This window comes from Artibeus jamaicensis, unplaced genomic scaffold (assembly GCF_021234435.1).
Source record: "Artibeus jamaicensis isolate MK-2021 breed Jamaican fruit bat unplaced genomic scaffold, CSHL_Jam_final scaffold_537, whole genome shotgun sequence".
Classification (NCBI taxonomy): domain Eukaryota; kingdom Metazoa; phylum Chordata; class Mammalia; order Chiroptera; family Phyllostomidae; genus Artibeus; species Artibeus jamaicensis.
Genome location: NW_026522047.1, coordinates 38,224,683 through 38,243,976, shown reverse-complemented (window position 1 = coordinate 38,243,976; position 19,294 = coordinate 38,224,683). Strand labels below are relative to the sequence as shown.

General features: G+C 41.0%; 1 protein-coding gene across 1 annotated transcript in view; it reads left to right on the top strand.

Annotated features, from left to right (window-relative positions):
- ELP3 (elongator acetyltransferase complex subunit 3) overlaps positions 1–19,294 on the top strand; it is a 97,280-nt gene that overhangs the window by 9,903 nt on the left and 68,083 nt on the right. The window contains exons 4-7 of the mRNA XM_037154376.2: positions 2,311–2,381; positions 3,167–3,230; positions 5,089–5,157; positions 10,761–10,915. Of these exons, the coding sequence (XP_037010271.1) occupies positions 2,311–2,381; positions 3,167–3,230; positions 5,089–5,157; positions 10,761–10,915 (359 nt within the window). The remainder of the gene's footprint in view (positions 1–2,310; positions 2,382–3,166; positions 3,231–5,088; positions 5,158–10,760; positions 10,916–19,294) is intronic.

Sequence of the window (19,294 nt, the reverse complement as noted above, 5' to 3'; positions counted from 1 at the left end):
CCTGCCTCGTCAGCTCAGTTAGCTCTTGCTCAGCATGGTTGTCAGCCCCCGGGAGGGCTTTCCTGACTCCCCGGGTCCGGGCCAATTCGTTCCTTTCTTTGGGCATTTTAGTGTTTTCTACATACACATGGTATCGAAATAGCCTGTTTCTTTTTAAAAAAATATGTGTTGTTTATGCTACTACAGTTGTCCCCCTTGCTCCCCTCTCACCCCCCTCCACCCAACCCAGCCCCCACTTCCACATTCAGTCTCCACACCGTTGTGCATGTCCGTGGGCTCCTCATTGTGTGTCCTTTGAATGATCTCTTCACCTTCTTTCAGTTTATTTCTGCATGACTCGAAGGTTTGCTAGGTAGTATGATTTTAGAGGGCAGAGGCAATGCATTAATATTTTTGAAGTCTCAGGCCCCACCTGCTCTGTGTAGCTCAGAACCTGGCCTGTTTAGTTGGCCCTTAAGAAAACATTGTTGAATTAGATTGACCTCATCAGTGGTGTATGTGGTTGTCTCATTTTAAATAAAAACATTTGTTTCAAACTCTTAGTTTTTAACTCAGATCTGAAAGTATATTTTGGGGGTTCTCTATGTCATTACTTAAATCATAAAGTTATATTTTAATAATTTTTAGGATGAAAGAAAATCACAAACTTACAGGGAAGTCGAAAGGCCAGTACAAAGAACATTTTTCAACTCAGTCATTTAAGAGTTAGTTGTGAAACTGATGACTTTGAAAACTTCAGTGCATATTTCTTATACACAAGGACATTTTCTTACATTGCCACTGTACAGTCATCAAAATTGGGAATTTTACACTGATACACAACTTACCTAATCCGCAGACCTCATTCAGGTTTCACCAGCTGTTTCAGTAATGACCTGTAGGACCCAATTTAGAATCACATGGTGCATTACTTAGTTATCATGTCTCTGCAGTCTGGACACTTCTTACTTCCTTGACTTCATTACCTTAACACGTGAGGATTTCAGGCAAGTTATACTGTAGCGTGTTCCTCAGTTCGGCTTAGTCAGGTGTTTCTTCATAATTCGATTCAGGTCCTGTGTGTTTGGCAGGAACAGTGCAGAAGCCATCCTGCATTCTTACTGCACCCGCCAGGCAGTGCGCAGCTCCCTTTTGTCTGGTCACTGGCGTCATTCATTATTTGTATGAATGGATTAGTGGTTTTCTGTTCAGTGGGTTACAATCATTATTCTGATGCACAAATTATCCCAGCTTTGACCAGTAGGAGCCCTTCCGACCTGAGTTCAGTGTCTTTTATTTATTTTTTTTACATGTCCCCATCATTCTTTGAGCAGTTTCTAGTTTTCAGCCTTAGTAAAATGATGCAGGCTCATCTTATAGTTTTCTTTGCCCCTGGAATGAGCTATTTCTCTCAGGAGTTCTGGTTTCTTCTTATAGAGATTGGTATTTAGAGCCCAAGGTTGGAGTGTCAGATAGGCCATTGCTGTTAGGGTGCTGCTGTTTCCTGGCTCTCTCTGTGGACCAAGCTAGGAAATGTATATGTATACATACATGCATGCATTCATATACATATTCATAACACATTCACATCCATTTTTATTTATCAGAAATCAGTGAGTTCCCAGTAGTACCTTCAGTTCCATCCAGCCCACAGAGTTCATTCTAGTTCCCTCCCTTTCCATATTTGTAACTTTCTTCTCTGACAGTAAGAGAGCTGGCTTGCATCCACCCTAGTGTGTGCCAGTATTTGACTGGCTGCTCCCTTGTGTAACCAGTCTTCTATTTCCACCATCCCCTCCTTTCTCAAGCAGACACTCTCTTTACCTGGCCTGGGCTCCAAAAACCCCTCTGAGAATATTTTGCACAGATTCTGTGAAGTCTAGCTCCTACTTTGTCTCTGCTCTGAATATTGGGATCTAGTATGTCCATGAGGAGTTATAGTTACAAAGATTAGGTTTAGATATATAATTGTACAGAATTGCATGTGGTAGTTTTTTTTCTCCTAGGCTATTTTAGTAAAACAAATCAGAGTAAAAATCACTGTGACTTTAAAAATTACTTACTTTTTACTTAATTTATTATAAAATATAATACAAGCTGGTATAGACAATGCATACGTACATTTTAAAGAGATCGGCGTTCTTTTCAAATCACACTGAAGAGAGGTCACCCCGGCACCCACCGCTCAGCCTCAGAATCGCGCCTTTCCAGGGCCTTCGAAGCCCCTCGTGTGCGCTGTGATGGCCTTCCTCGCCCCTTTCCCAGAGCCTGCCCGCTCCAGGGTTTTCTGTCGGTTGTTCCATAATGGCTTTCTTAATCTTTCCTCTGTAGATTGCTGTTGTGGCAGTGATGTGCAAGCCCCACAGATGTCCACACATCAGTTTCACAGGAAATATATGTGTGTAAGTAGGATGAATTTGATAAGGTGTGTGTTCGTATTGCAGTTCCACTAATAAGTCCCCCAGAGCCTTGACTAGTGCATGCAGGTAATAGTTAAAACTTTGATTTGATAGATTCGTAGGTTAGTCCTTTGAAACAAGCACCCATGGATAGGCTATTTCATTGCTTCAGAAATGAAACAAAGATTTTAATTTGTTCCAATGTACAATAAGAAATAGATAGATTATATAGAACTTAAACATTCTGTTAACTTCAGTAGACAGTTCTGTTAACTCGATAAATGAAACATGGAAATTCCAAATGTTAGAAATTTTGAATAAATTTGGGTCAAGGAAATATCAAAATACAGTTATGTTTATAAGTAACCTTTAAGCTTTTAAAATTTAGATAATTGGAAAAATTAGCAGAAAAATATGCATAATTCCAGGTAGAAGGATTAAATGGGTGAATAATATTTTTAAGTATAGTTACCAGTAGAACACTGTGAATATCAATCCAAACTGAAGAAAATTTAGGTCCTATTATTTATCCCTAAAAGCTTAAATTTCTGGAAGAATAGTGACTGCAATATTCTGCAAATAACTAATAATGTTCCCTTATATGTTTATCTTGTTTTCTTGTTAGTAGAAAATGTATCATTTGCAGACATAGCAAAAGTAGACTCTTGTGTTAGGATTTGGAAAGGAAGCTTGTTTGATGTCTGGACTTTATGGGAACAGCACGTGTTTGAACTGGCCTGTTGAACTGTTTTGTATCTGACACCTTCATTCTTGTGTTGTGCTGGCAGGTACTGCCCTGGGGGACCTGATTCAGACTTTGAATATTCAACACAGTCTTACACTGGATACGAGGTAAAGTAATGTGAGGTTGCCTCGAGGAAATGTCACGTCACACTCCACCTGGAATGTGCTTTTACAAGTACTAGCTTTCTTAAAATTTTTTCCTGATTATAAAAATTATCAAATATTTGCTGAGTGTCAGCATTTTTCTAGTCACTGGAGAAATACTTATGTAAGCATTTGTTATTAACATATGTCAAACATAAGTGCTTTGCAAGTTTAAACCCCGTCAGTAGCATTTTGAAGGTAGACACTACTATTCTGGTTTTATGGATAAGGAAACTAGGCCTGGAAGTCTTACAACTCACTGCTGATGAGTGACAAGCCAGGTTTTGAATTCTGCGCTCCTCAGTCACTACATTGTACTCCCTGTGTGTGTGCAGCAGTGAAAGACAAGGTCCTTCTCTTGTGGGATTTCCATTCTATTAGAGGAGATAGACGGTAAAGAAACATGCGAGAAAAAATACCAGGTACGAGTAAATGCTAAGCAGAGAAGTAAAATCGTAAGGTGTAGCTGGGTGGATACTTCAGCTATGGTGGTTAGAAAGGGGTTCTCTGAGGAGATGATATTTCAGCTGAGTCCTGAGTGACAAGAAGGAGACTTTCAAGAATATCAGCAAAGAGCATTTCCAGCAGGGAGAGTCGCTAGAACAAGGAGCCATGCTGGGAACAACAGTGGGGTTCTGGAGCAACGAGGGCAAGGGGAAGAGTGAGATTGGAGAGATTGGGGAGACAGGCGCCACAGTCGTTTGGAAGCCAAGGCAAGGAGTTTGGATTTTATTATGGGTGTCAGGAGAAGCCAGTAAGACTTAAGGGGATGATATAATCCAATATTGTTTTTTAAAAGAGCATTTAATGGCAGGGAAGGATTAGAAGGCAAGAGTGAAAGCAGGAAGCCAGTGAGCAAGCGTTTGAAGCAGTCAGCCTCTTACAAGAGACCAGCAGCCAGCTAACTATGTGACTTTTTATTCTTTTATATATACATATATGTTTTAATTTTAACCTGGTTTTCATAGTTTAAAATTTTAAAAATACAGGTGGATTTACTGAAAAGGTTTCTTGTCTTTCCTGTCCCCTTCCATCCCTTTCTGCTCCTCCCTCCCCAACAGACAATCAGATTATCTTTCCTTTACATCCTTCAAAGATACTATATGGGTGTATAAGCACAGAGATATTCTTTGTCCTACTTTTTATACACAAGATACTGTATCAAAATATTACACCTTGCCTTTTTCATGTAACAGTATATTTTAGAGAACATATTGTATCAGTGTGTTGTTCACGTCTATGGAACTGTTCCATCATGTAAAACCATAAAGGTTTTCTTGAGCTCTGGCTGGTGTTGCTCAGTGGATTGAGCTCCAGCCTATGAACAAAAGGGTCACCAGTTCAATTCCCAATCGAGGCACATGCCCAGGTTGTGAGCCAGGTCTCCAGTAGGGGGCGTGGAAGAGACAACCACACATTAACGTTTCTCTCCCATCTCTTTCTCCCTCACTGCCCCATCTGTCTAAAAATAAATAAATAAAATCCTTTAAAAAAACCGTAAAGACATTTTTGTTAAGTCAGTTATATTTAATGACCTTGTTTAAAGGTTATTGTACCCAATAACTCTTTTGAATATGTATGTACATCTGTGTGTGTGAGTAGTGTAATGATTTGTATAGGTTTCCATAAGTGTTTATATGAAGATAAATATGGTCTAAGACAGTGGCCTGCTGCTCAGATACTCAATGACAGTCGGGGTGGAGACCAGCCAGATGCTATGCAGGACATTATTTTGAAGCCTGAGAAAGATTAATACACCCTTTTAAACTACTTTTTATTTTTAATTAAGTGTGGGCATAACAGGATCTTCTTTTTTTCATAGCCAACCTCCATGCGAGCTATTCGTGCTAGATATGACCCTTATCTACAGACAAGACATCGCATAGAGCAGGTAAGTTTTCTTTTTTTTTTTTTCTCTTTTTTTTTTTTATTGATTATGCCATTACATTTGCTCTATTCCCCCCTCCCTTCCCCTCCACCCTGCATACCCCTCCCCCACCATTTCCCCCTTTAGTTCATGAACATGTGTCTCAAATTCTTTAGATTCTGTATTTCCCCTACTATTCTTACCCTCCCCCCTATCTATTTTCTATCTACTGTCTATACTACTTATTTTCTGTACCTTCTCCCCCCTTCCCCTCCTCCCACTCCCCTGTTGCTAACCCTCCATGAGATCTTCATTTCTATGGTTCTGCTCCTGATCTAGCTATCCTCTTAGTTTGCTTTTGTTTTAGGTGTGGTTCTTAATAACTGTGAGTTTGCTGTCCTTTCACTGTTCCTCTTTTTTATCTTCTTTTTCTTAGGTAAGTCCCTTTAACATTTCATATAGTAAGGGCTTGGTGATGATGAACTCCTTGAATTTGGTCTTATCTGAGAAGCACTTTATCTGTCCTTCCATTCTAAATGAAAGTTTTGCTGGGTAGAGCAATCTTGGTTGTAGATCTTTGGTTTTCATGACTTGGAATACCTCTGTCCAGCCCCTTCTTGCCTGTAAGGTCTCTTTTGAGAAATCAGCTGACAGTCTGATGGGAACTCCTTTGTAGGTGACTGTCCCCTTAGCTCTTGCTGCTTCTAGGATTCTCTCCTTCATTTTAATCTTGTCTAATGTAATTATGATGTGCCTTGGTGTGTTCCTTCTTGGGTCCAACTTCTTTGGGACTCTCCGAGCTTCCTGGATCTCTCGGAAGTCTATTTCCTTTGCCATCTTGGGGAAATTCTCCTTTATTATTTGTTCAAATAATTTTTCAACTGGTGGTTGTGCCTTTCCCCCTTCTGGTACCCCTATAATTCGGATGTTGGAACGTTTAAAGATGTCCTGGAGGTTCCTAAGCCTCTCCTCATTTTTCTGAATTCTTATTTCTTCATTCCTTTCTGTTTGATCATTTTTTTCTTCCGTCTGGTCCTCTCCCTTGATTTGAATCCCAATTTTCTTTCCATTACTATTGGTATCTTTTGTATCAGCATTCATTTCAATTAATTTAGCTTCCATATGTTTCTCTAATTTGTGACTAAAATCCACCAGTTCTGTAAGGATCTTTATAACCAGTGTTTTGAACTGTGCATCTGAAAGACTGGCTATTTCTTCATCACTTAGGTCTATCGGTTCTGGGGCTCTAAGTTGTCCTAGAGCCATTTTTTGGTCTATTCGTGCTGTTAAGTGAGCTAAGCGAAGCCTTAGTTGTTTACCAGGACGGGGCGACTGAGGTCGCTGGTTTGTGATGCTGTGTGTGGGGGCGGGGTCAGAGAGGGAGTAATGGCGTTCCTCTCCGCTAGCCCAGCGCATCCAGTCACTCAAATGCCTCGGGCTTGCTTATCCGATCCTAATTTTGCGAGCCTGCTGCACCGCGCGGTTTTCCCTTCTCACTGGTTTCTCCGCACGTAAATGCGCGCGACCGACCGACCGACCCACCGCGCCTCTTCCCTAACCTGCTCCGCTGCTGGCCTTGCTCCTCCTACCGGTCCAGCCGAGTTTCTAGTTGTCCTTTGGACTCCGTATTGTCGATTTTCCGTGTGGCTTGGTTGTGACTGCTGTTAAAAATAGTTGTTCTTAGATTTGGTTGTGCACAGAGGTGGGGTGGAACCTCCACCTACTTCTCCATCTTGGCGGAAGTCCTAGGTAAGTTTTCTGAAAGCAGTTTTAAATTAGATTTTTATACTTAGAAGGTATTATTGCTTGATTCGAATTGTACCTGAGATAAGAACTAAAAGTGTTTTTCCCCATTGTAAGTTTTTAATATCCATCTGAAGGAGGGAGACTATTTTGCAATTCCTAGCAAGATCAAAAATATCTTTTTAACTTTTCTTTAGAGACTTATTTTCTTTAAGGGTTTTATATTCTATGAATTTCTCTTAATTTGTAGAAAGTCATTTATGGTGTGAAATTTACAGACTGGAGATGTGTGGCAACTCTTAGACAGTAGGTGCATGGATTGAATTTTAGTTTCCCCGAGCCAGGTGAGGAGTGCCGTGGCCGGTTCGCTGGAGGAGGCACGGGGAACTGGCTGCGGAAGGACAGGAGCAGCACGCGGGCTGCGGGGTTGCCTGCGTCATGCCTGGGGTGGTGGTTACACAAGCCGCATGGCTCCCCAGGTGCACCCATTCACACTTAAAATTCATTGGTTTATTGTATGTAAGCTTTACTTCATATAACTGATTAAAAACATGTACTGTGTAAATTGCCTTGCTTTGTTCAAGAAATCTGAACGTTAGTGCAGTTTCATTTTTACAGGTTTTGCAAGTTTAAACTTGTCCAATTAAAAAAAATGTGAACACTGCCAGTAGTTTTCATAGTAGCATCTAGTAGGGCAACTACAAAATCTCAGATAGAAAGTAGTATACTAGTATGTATTTTAATGTGTGTGCATATATTTATGCATATGTATATGCAAGTATGTATACATACATAAAGATATGTATATATATAAATTATTTGCTATTTTTCAGGAGCAGATGTTTAAAAGCCACCTCTTTTTACATATTAAATGTAGACATCCTTTACATAGTACATTAATTTGAGTTCATAATTTGGTAGCTACTTAATCCTGTTTTCCTTGAGCATAAGCTGTGGCAAGAAATTTAAAAATGTGTTTTTGAAAATTAGAATTTTGGCTTATTATAGCTGACAGAACTAAAGGTCTGTCCGTTACATCTCTAATGACAGAGATGGCGTATTTCATGTTCCGTCCGTCAGGCTTTTATTTCCCTTCCTTCCCCTTGAAAAGCAGACTCGAAGCGTCATCTGTGTCCAGAATCTTCAGGAACAATTTAAACCTTTAAAGTGTTATTTTAAAGCTGCTTTCTTAATTCTCGTTTCTAATCTAGTCTTCTTTTTCTTTCATTTGCATCAAGTTCTGATTATGTTGCGTGTAGTTATCTTCTTTGTCCCCAAGATTACCCCATCGTCTGACAGAAGTGCGTGGGTGATAAGGAGTGCCTCTTACTGGCCTTTTCTGTTTTCTGGTTTATACTTTATGTGTTTTTAAATTCCCACTCAACTCTGTAGGTACTAACATCAAGGTTTTCATTATTTTTTAAAGATTTTATTTATTTAAAGAGAGGGGAAGGGAAGGAGAAAGAGAGGAAGAGAAATACCAGTGTATGAGAGGTACATCAATTAATTGCCTCTTGCATTTCCCCCCCAAAAGAGGCTTGGCCCACAATCCAGGCAAGGTCCCTGACCAGGAATCGAACCAGCGACTGGTCTGCAGGCCGCACTCATTACACTGAGCTACACAGGCCAGGGCAAGCTTTTTATTATTTTTAATTCTCACTCCTTATTTGAGCTATAGTTTTTTTTTTTTCTTTCAGACTTGGGAGTCTATTTTTTTAACCCACAGGACTTGCTAAATATGTTTAACTGCATCCCATTTTTAAACTATACTGCGCCCTGGCTGGTGTAGCTCAGTGATTGAGCGTGGGCCTGCAAACCAGACATTGGCGGTTCGATTCCCAGTCAGGGCACATGCCTGGGTTGCAGGCCGGTTCCCTGCAGGCCAGTTCCCAGCAGGGGACGCATGAAAGGCAACCATACATTGATGTTTCTCTCCCTCTCTCCTTCCCTTCCCCTCTAAAGATAAATAAATAAATAAATCTTTTTTTAAAATTTATTTATTTTTTTTAAATTGATTATGCTGTTACAGTTGTTCTATTCCCCCCTTCATTCCCCTCCACCCTGCCCCCCCAACCCCACCATTACCCCCCTTTAGTTTATGTCCATGTGTCTCAAGTCCTTTAGGTTCTATATTTCCCATGCTACTCTTGCCCCCCCCCATCTATTTTCTATCTACTGTCTATGCTACTTGTTTTCTGTACCTTCTCCCCCCATCTCCTCCTCCCACTCCCCTGTTGCTAACCCTCCTTGAGATCTTCATTTCTATGTTTCCACTCCTGATCTAGCTGTCCTTTTAGTTTGCTTTCGTTTTAGGTGTGGTTGTTAATAACTGTGAGTTTGTTGTCCTTTCACTGTTCATGTTTCTTTAACTTCTTTTTCTTCGATAAGTCCCTTTAACATTTCATATAATAAGGGCTTGGTGATGATGAACTCCTTGAATTTGGTCTTATCTGAGAAGCACCTTATCTGTCCTTCCATTCTAAATGAAAGTTTTGCTGGATAGAGCAATCTTGGTTGTAGGTCTTTAGATTTCATGACTTGGAATATTTCTTTCCAGCCCCTTCTTGCCTGTAAGGTCTCTTTTGAGAAATCTGCTGACAGTCTGATGGGGACTCCTTTGTAGGTGATTGTCCCCTTAGCTCTTGCTGCTTCTAGGATTCTCTCCTTCATTTTAATTTTGGCTAATGTAATTATGATATGCCTTGGTGTGTTTCTTCTTGAGTCCAACTTTTTTGGTACTCTCTGGGCTTCTTGGATTTCTTGGAAGTCTATTTCCTTTGCCAGATTGGGGAAATTTTCTTTTATTATTTGTTCAAATAGTTTTTCCACTGGTGGTTGTGTCTTTCCCCCTTCTGGTACCCCTATAATTCGGATATTGGAGCGTTTAAAGATGTCCTGGAGGTTCCTAAGACTCTCCTCATTTCTTTGAATTCTTGCTCCTTGACTCTTTTCTGTTTGGCCATTATTTGGTTTCTTCTGGTCCACTCCATTGATTTGAGTCCCAGTTTCCTTTTCATCTCTATGGGTTTCCTGTGGAATTCCATTCATTTCCCTTAATTTAGCCTTCATATGTTTCTCTAATTTGTGGCTATAATCCACCAGATCTGTGAGGAAGCTGATGACCAGTGTTTTAAACTGTGCGTCTGAGAGTTTTGCTATTTCTTCATTGCTTAGATTTATCTGTGGGGCTTTGAGGTCTTCCTGCGACATTTTTGGTCTGTTCTGGCCCTTTAAGTGGGAGAAGCGGCGCCTTGGAGTCCCAGGTCGCTTGGTTGTGACGCTGTATGTGGGGGCGTGGTCAGAGCGGGGAAATGGCGGCGCCCTCTATCGCCTTGGCCGCCGTCTATCGCCGCCGCGGCCGGTCCAACCGCCCACTCCCTCGCTCGCGCGCAGTTAGGCAACCGCAGTCAACACGCTGCACTGCCTCCCCACTGTCTCCTCTGCAGTCGCTCACCCGGTGGGTTGCTCGGTCGCTCACTAGGTCCAATCCTGGGTTTGGAACCCGTGCGTCTGGATTCGCGCGTCTGGATTCCGCTCCCGGGTCCGACCGAGCCCTCCTTTTAACTCCTCACCAGACACCGGTTTCGCCCCTTACCGGTCGGGCTGAAGAATTTGTTGTTAGCGGACTTCCGAAAAGTTCAGTTTTCCGTGTTCTGGTTGTGTTTTCTGATGCTAATATTTAGTTGTTCCTAAACTTGGTTGTGTGAGGAGGCACGGCACATCCACCTAAACCTCCATCTTGGCGGAAGTCAAATAAATAAATCTTTAAAAAAAAAAAAAAAACTATACTGATGAAAACCCTGCAAAATAAAATTAGACATTTGCAATACCCTCTTAGGTTAGTGACTGTCTTTTTAATGCTGATGAATTCATATGTCTTTCAGCTGAAGCAGCTTGGCCACAGTGTGGATAAAGTGGAGTTTATTGTGATGGGTGGAACATTTATGGCCCTTCCAGAAGAATACAGAGATTATTTTATTCGAAACTTACATGATGCCTTATCAGGACATACCTCCAACAATATTCATGAGGCAATCAAGTAAGAAATCCTTATTTCGTCGTGTTCTCCCGGGTGGTTGTCGGTTTACCCTACGAGAACTCCCTCACCTCTGCGTCCCTGATTGTTGTTTGCAGGGTGCAGCAGTGCGGGGCAGCTCACTGGATTTCATTATTTCTGTTTGCATGCTTTTGATGGGTTATAAGATGAAGTACATTTGCTCAGTTTGACTGAGCTGGACCGACACACAGCACTAGGGTCTGACCTGCGTACGTCATGACGCGATTGTCGCAGTAGGTTTAAGGTGACGTTTATCGCCGCATCCGTCTCTGGTTCTTGGAGTTACTTCTTTTGTGGGAATGGATTGCTTCCAGTGAAGTAGTCCTCTGGTGTGTGTGTGTGAGTGTGGTGTGCATAGACATTCTCAGAGAAAGAGTGGCTCACAAAGTCGCTGTGAGGGTCTTTTCCGCCTTGGGCTGGTCTCAGCCACAGGAACAAGTGGTGAAGTAGGTCACTTTTTAGCCCACCCAAAAGGAGCGCTGGGTGCTCTTTACCTGAAACTTTTAGCTGCTATAAAATCAACAGAACAAGTGACTGTTATTTAATAACCATTATTTTATTATTTGCCACTTTTTAATAATTATTAAATTATTTATATAGGATCATTTATTCCAAATTCTAGTTGACGAAACAGAAGATAATGATGTATTCTTTTTATACCTCGTATCTCAATTTTTATACATAATTCAGTGATTTAAGAAGTGAAAGTCTTAAAAATAGTTTTTATTTTCAGAAGTTTCAGGAACACCTAGTTAGTGCATCCTTGTTCTTCGTTTACTGGGTGTTTATGGAGGACACACCCGGCACCACGCACTGCTGCCGGCACCGGGAACAATGTGGGGAACGGGCAGGTGCTGTCCTTGCCCTCACGGTGCTTACGGTTTATTACATAGTAAGACAGTAGGCTGCGTGCTGGGGAACAAATGGGGTCAGTCTCTGGAGGAGGCGGTGATGTTTAAGCTGGGACGTGAAGTGTACGGAAGACTCAGTCAAGAGCAGAGGAAGAAGGAAAAGGCACTGAAATGGGAAAGAACTTGGGGTGCTCTAGGAACAGAGAGGGGGCCAAGGCGGATAGCTTCCAGTGAACAGAGGGGATTATCTGCTCATAGATGCAAGTTAGGGATGGGCCAGATTATGCATGGTTTTGAGGAGTTAAACTTCTACTTAAAATACAGTAAGAAGTAAATGAATGGTTTTAAGCAGGAAAGTGTCATATTCAGGGTAATAAGTAAGATTATTCTGGCTATTGTCTAGCGAACGGGTTAGAGGGGTACAAGAGCCAAAGTGGGAACCCAGAGAGAAGACTTTAGAAGCCGTTCTGGCTCAGGCGAGGGTGGCGACAGTAACGATGGAGAAGAGGGGACGCATCAGAGCTGTGTTTGTTGTTGCCCCTGAAAGGACCGGGTTGAGCTGGGGTGAGACAGAGGGAGGAATCCAGGATGGCCCTCGGGTCTGGGTTGTAGGAGCTAGTTGGTGGGTAGTGCTACATACTGAGATGGAAGACAGAGGGGAGAACAGGTTCATGGGAGAAAATTCAGAGGGTTTTGGGTTTGGGGTTTTGTTTTAGATATGTTAAGTTTGAAATGCGTAGGATACATCCAAGTAGATGTCGGGCAGGCTCTACAGAAGATGCCTGGGCTGGTGGTACCGTTTTGGGGATTATCTGCTCATAGATGATACTCAAGGAATTGGTGCTGGGAACATCTTTTTGTGCACATCCTGTTTCCCCTGTCCTCTTAACTTCTTTTGCTGTCCTTTGGGTTTGTAAAAATGAAAAGAAAAACAGACTTTTTCGTAAGTTGAAATGAATGTCAGCGGTGCCTTGAACCTGTGTGAGGAGTTCAGCCCTGGGAGAGTGTGTGAGCAGCCCACTGTGATTGCCTTGGGTAATGTGACAGTTTAGTTCCACGTCCATGAATCTGGACTTCTAGCAGCAGCTGGCCGGTGTGACCTCACCCTCTGACTGGGGCTTTGGTAGCAGAAAGAGATGGCGACCATACTGTTACTGCTCATTCAAAACCTTGGTCACTCAGAAATATGAGTCATGAGTATTAGTAAAGCGCTGAAGTCTTTCAGGGGGGTGATGATGTAATCCAACTCATTTTTCTTAATAATACTGAAATCAAGTGATAGTGTAGAATAAAGTATAATTTGAGGAAAAACAACCTTAATTAGTTCAAGACCCCATGACTTTGGAATATCAACAGCACCTCAGAGAGTGCTGTTAGTCCCCAGCAGGATAATGTGTCAAGACCATTAAATTTTTCTGCCCATGCTAATATATTACAGCTATTCCGTGCAAGTATTCTTGAGTTGTAGGCCTTGGCTGTTAAGTGGAATCAAGCTATAAAAATATCCTGGACTTGCCTTGCCCCCCAGTCCTCTGCAACCCCTGTAAAATTTTTGCCACAAAGCTTTTCACAGCCCAGTTGGGGTTTCCAGACTGGTGAGTTGGGCCAACTGAAGATCTTCATAATGAATTTCTAGAATACGTCTGGTTTGACGTTTTCATCAATTGAAACTTTAAAAATTTTGCTTTCTTCTTGGTGTGAAGTTTTATTGTATTTTTCCAGAAATGTTCTAATGTTCTACTAGTATTTGGAAGTTGTCTGTTGTTGGGGTGAAAACAGTCCGCATTTCAACTGGCCAGCTTCAGACTGCGGAGTCTGTAGAAAAAGCCCTTTGGAGAACAAAGCCGCCTCCTGTGGTGAGGAGCTAGCCTTGTTTTCTTTCCGTTCTTCACTTTGCCTCAAGAGGGCAACAAACACTTTACTTTCAGATGAAAATTTACATGATTTGAGTCTTCATTGCAGCAAATCTCATGAATGGCTCTTGGGAAGTAATGAAAGTACAATCTGGGAGCTGTAAAGCCGTGCATAAATGTCACCCGGAATTCTGCCCAGCTGTGCTTGACGTGTTTTGCTCTTTTCTCAGTCTCTGTGCTTTTATTAGATAACCTTAAAAAGCTCATTAGTGGCATCTCGTTTGCTTTGTTGGGGTAAATTTCTACTACTAACTTCCAATAGTAGAGTTGCCTTTTTTTGGAGGGGAAGAGGAGAACATCATATAATTTGAAGAAATAGTAGCCTGGTTTGTGCTATGACCAGAGACATAGAAAACTCTTCTCGAATGTTAACATCTTTGTGAAGTGAAGAGCAGCCCAGAGATGCGGAGTGTGGGACAGACACGTTTTCTCCAGAGGTTCGGAGGAGGTGCTTTCCCTTGTTGCTCTCTGCGTGGTCTTGCACAGAGGGTGTTGGTCGGAGCTGCAGGTGGCTACCCAGTGTGGCCGCCCTGTGGGATGGAAAGTGGACAGCTTTAGATTTATTTTACTATTAGTTAGTATTTGTTGTTTTTGCTTGCTAACAACGCAGATGTAAAATTTTCATTAGCTTAGCAGAGGTTTTTATTTAAAAGGTTAATTTTAAGTTCAGTTAAAAATTATATATTGTGGCAGATTAGTCAACAATGTTTAAAGTTAAAAGTCTGTTCACATTAAAAGTTAGCTCATGTGTCCCTGTTTTGTTATCATGTGTCTAATCTGATTAAAGTTGTTTCTTAGTTAAAAGATTAAAAAGTAGCCCTGGCTGGGTGCCTCGGTTGGAGCTTTGTCCCATGCACCAAAAGGTTGCAGGTTCGATCTTCAGTAGGGGGCACGTACTGGAGGCAGCTGGTCAACATTTCTCTCTCTCTCTCTTCCCTTTCCTCTAAAATCAGTAAACATATCCTTAGGTGAAAATTATAATTAGAGTAAGAAAAAAAACCTTAAGAAGGTTAACCTAGTTATGTATGGCAAGTTAGTAGCAAAAAGTATGTTATATCCTTGCAGGTGGAAAAATTGGAAAGCTGAGTGAACAGAAGCTCAAGGACAAAGCAGGTGAGGTTTCTGTGAAGACTCATTAAATCGAGCAAAGTGATAATCACTGATTTCTATCAGCTAGACCGAGACTCTTCCGTTGTCTACGGAGAGAACAATTACTGGTGACTGTCCTCTAAACGTCACAGCTCTGGAGATGAAAAGGCCTGGCAGTAAGGTCTGAGTCACCCATTCACCACCAGAATGCAAATGTTGCCAAATAACTCAGAACAACCTTTTTAAATAGTTTTATTCCTTTTTAATCAGACCTGCTCAGATCTGAGTTTTATGTTCAATCTTTAATGCTCCTTGGCTGTTTTCACAAGATGCAGTTTAAAAGGGTAGTTACCCATCAAGAAGTGGGTGAGTCATACCCTCTCCCATTGGAATTTTTAATTTGTTTCTAGTTCTTCCTCTCCCTCTCCCACCCCAGTCAATGGCTTTGACTCTTTCCACTATGTCTTGTGTTTATTAGAAAAGCTAGGTGCTAGGAAATGCTGGGTACCAGCCCCAGGAGACAATTTCATAGATTTGGCGAGTTATGAAGAAAGCAAAAGCAGCCCAAAAATGTCTGAAAGTGACCGTCTCCTGTGTAGATGGTGACCAGGATCCTTATTCTCATTGGCAGCCCAACCTAGGATACAATCTTAGACATCGTAAAAAGCAGTATTAGTTGTTTTGTTCCAACATTTTGTTTCAGACAAAAACTGAACACCACACATATATATCACATACTTACTAAACTATTAAACTATTCATTCCTCTATCCACCCATCAGTCCTCCTTTTTTCTTACTTTGTTTTGAGATACATTTCAAACTAGGTCGCAGAATTCAGTACCAAGTACATTATCATGCACATGATTAATTTGCTCTCAGTTTGTAGTGTCTTTTATAGTTTGTGTACATATAATAAAATGCAGAGTTCTTAAAAATGCATCATTTGATGAGCTCTAGCAAATGCAAATACCGATGCAGCAAAACCCTTCTGAGATGGAGACCATTGCCATTACCCCAGAAAGTTACCTTGTGTCCCTTCCTAGTAAATTCTCCTCTGTACCTCCCAGAGGCAGTTGTTTGCATTTCCCTGTCTGTGGATCGGTTTTCCTAACCTAGAACTTTGTGTGATGGAACCATACAGCATATACAGGCATGCTTCAGAGATACTGCAGGTTTGGTTCCACACCACCACAGGAAAATGAAGAGCATTTCAATAAAGTTAGTCAGGTGGATTTTTTGGTTGCCCTGTGCATATAAAAGTTATGTTATAGTCTATTAAGTTTGCAAAAGCATTATGTCCAAAAAACAACGTACATCCTTTTATTTAAAAATACTTGATTGCTAAAAACGCTAACCATCATCTGAGCTTGTTAGAGAAATAATGTTGATGGACTTGCTCAAATCAGGGTTGCCCCAAATGTTCCATTTGCAGAAAATGCGGTGTCTGTGATGTGCAGTGCCAGGTTTCAGTCACGGAAAGATTCATCAGCATTGTTGGGTATTGCAGTAGTTGTTACCTTTCGAGAGCTGTTGTGTGCAGAGAGCACAGTTTGTTTATTCATTCTGTGGGTGGACGCCTGGGCCGTTTTTAGCTTGTGGCTATTATGAATAAAATTTCAGTGAACATATGTTTGTGAATATATATATATATGCATTTCTCTTGAGTAATAACTAGAAGTGGAATTGCTGCATCATGTGTCAAGTTTTATAAGAAACCGCCAGGCATTTTCCCGAGTGGTTGTACCATTTGTACTCCTACGGTAATAATACATGAGCGTTCGGTTCCACGTACTCACCGACAGACACCGTTGTCCGTCTTCATTATCATCCTAGTGGGCGTGCAGTGGTGTCACACTGTGGTCTGGATTTGCACTTTGCCAGCTGATGGCGTTGAGCACTTTATTATGTGCCCGTGCTTTCTGTATATATGCCCTTCGTGAAGTGTCTGGTGCAGTTTTCCTGGGTTTCGTCTGTTGTATACATATCCTGGATCACAGTCCTTTGTTAGCACTCCGTTTTGCAAACAGGAAAACCCAGTCTGTGGCTTGACTTATTCGTTATGTTAATGATAATGTTTGAGCATAAACTTTTTTAATCCTCACCCAAGGACATATTTTCATTGCTTTTAGAGAGAGAGGAAGGGAGAGGAAAGGGGGTGGGGGGAGAGAGATGTGAGAAATGTTGATTGGTTGCCTTCTCATACATGCCCCTACCAGGGATTGAACCCGCAACCTGGATACATGCCCTGACTGGGAATCAAACCGGCAACCTTTCAGTCCATGGGACCACTCTCCAACCAACCGAGCCACACTAGCGAGGGCTAAATGTTTAATTTTGATGAAATCTGATTTAGTAGTTTTTCCTTTTACAGTTTTTACCTTCTGTATTGTCTCTAATAAACCTTTGCCTGCTTCCAAGGAAAGAACATACTCTCCTATGTTTTCTTCTAGTTCTAGTTTTTATAAGTAGCTTTCAGATTTAAGCTATGATCCACATTGAATTATTTTTTATGCGTAGTGTTGAGGTAGGAGTCTATGTTTCTGTTTTTCCCGTGTGGATATCTAATTGTTTCGACGCCACTTACTTAAAAACTTTCCTTTCTCACTCAGATTGTGTTGGCATCTTTGTCAAAAACTGATTGTATCACCATGAGGCTAGCCTCTCCCTGTTCCACTGACCTGCTTTTCAGTCCTTATAACAGTACCATGCTGTCTCGATCACTGTAGCTTTATAGTGTGCCCTAAAGTCAAATAGTATAAACCTATGCTGACACTGTTTTCCGAGACTGCTTTGGATATGCTAGGTCCTTTGTGTTTCTACATAAAGTTTAGAATTAGCTTGTCATTCATTCCTCTTGAAAAGTGGGATGAGATTGGGATTGTTAAAGGTTCAGAGCACTCGTCCTGGCCAGGCCGCGCAGTTGGGGAGCGTCGTCCCAAGGTTGTGCCAAGGTGGTGGGCTCCACCTCTAGTCAGGGCCGATGCTAGAATCAGCCAGTGAACGCATTGGTGAGTGGAACAACAAATCAAGTTTCTCTCCTCCTCTCTCTAAAATTAATAAATGAATACTTAAAATGTTCTAGAATTTACAAAATTAGAAACAACTTTAGAACACTTCAGAGAAATAGACAGTGTAATAATGTTGAGTCTTCCAATCCATGAACATAGTCTGTCTCCTCATGTACTTAGGTTTCATTTAATTTCTCTTAACAGTAGTAAATGTAGAGATATTGTGAACCCTTTGTTAAATTTATTTAAAAATATGATTGTTAATGCTATAGAAATGAATCTTTTTTCAAATTGTTTGCAGCTGGTATTGTTGTTTCTCAGTACCCGTGGGGGATTGGTTCCAGGACCCCCTGCAGATACAAAAATCCACAGATGTGCAGCCCCTTAGATAAAATGGCATTGTGTCTGCATGTGACCTGTGCACATTTCCCCATACGCTTTAAATCATCTTTCCTGTGTACTTGTAATGCCTAATACAGTGTAAATGCTCTGTAAACCATTGTCATACTGGATTGTGTAGGGAATGACGGCCAGAAAAACAAGTCTGTGCATGTTCATAGAGTTGCACTCAGCAACTGTCATAGACCCGAACTACATAGTCCATATCAGCAGCAATGTAACTTTTTTCTTTAATATTTTCCATCCACCGTCAGTTGAATCTGCAAGTATGGAACCTACAGATAACAGAGTACCAACTGTATGTAGATGTGCTGTTGATTTTTGTATATTAAACTCATGAACTTATGAAGTTCACTACGTAGTTCTAAAAGTTCTTGTACATCTGCTAGGATTTTCTTTATAAACAATCTACAAATACAATGTGTTTTTTAATTTTTCCTTTCGGATTTGCCTGGTTTTGTTTTGTTTTGTTTTGTTTTGTTTTTTGCCTTATTGCCTGTGGCTGTGACATTCAGTACAGTGTTAAATAGGTGTGGTAAAAGTGGACCTCTTTACCTTTTTCCAGTAACACAGGAAAAACTTTTAATATTGAGTGCAGTGTTACTTACGTTTTGTTTTTTTTTTTTTGTAGATACGTTTATTAGATTGGAGAGAGGTTTTATATCATTGACTTCCTTTGTCTGATGGTTTCACTGCATCATCTACTTAATGACCACGTGACTTCTCTGCATCTATTTAAATACTCACATGCTTTTCTGCCTTTATCCTGATAATGTAGATTACTTTGGTTGATTTTTTAAACATTAAACTAACCTTGTATTCCTAGGATAAACCCTATTTGGTCATCATATCCTTTTCATTTACCACCACTGGGTTCAAGTTGCTGATGCTTTGTAAAGCATTTTATGTTTATGATCATGAGGGATAGTGGTCTGTAATATCCTTGTTTGTAATTTCTTTGTCAGGTTTTGGTGTTTGTGTTATGCCAGCCCCAGAAAAAAAAAAACCTGGGAAGTGTTCTGTGTTTTTCTGAAAGAGTTTATATGAGATGAATGTTATTTCTTCCATGAATGTCTGTAATAACTCACCAGTAAAACTAT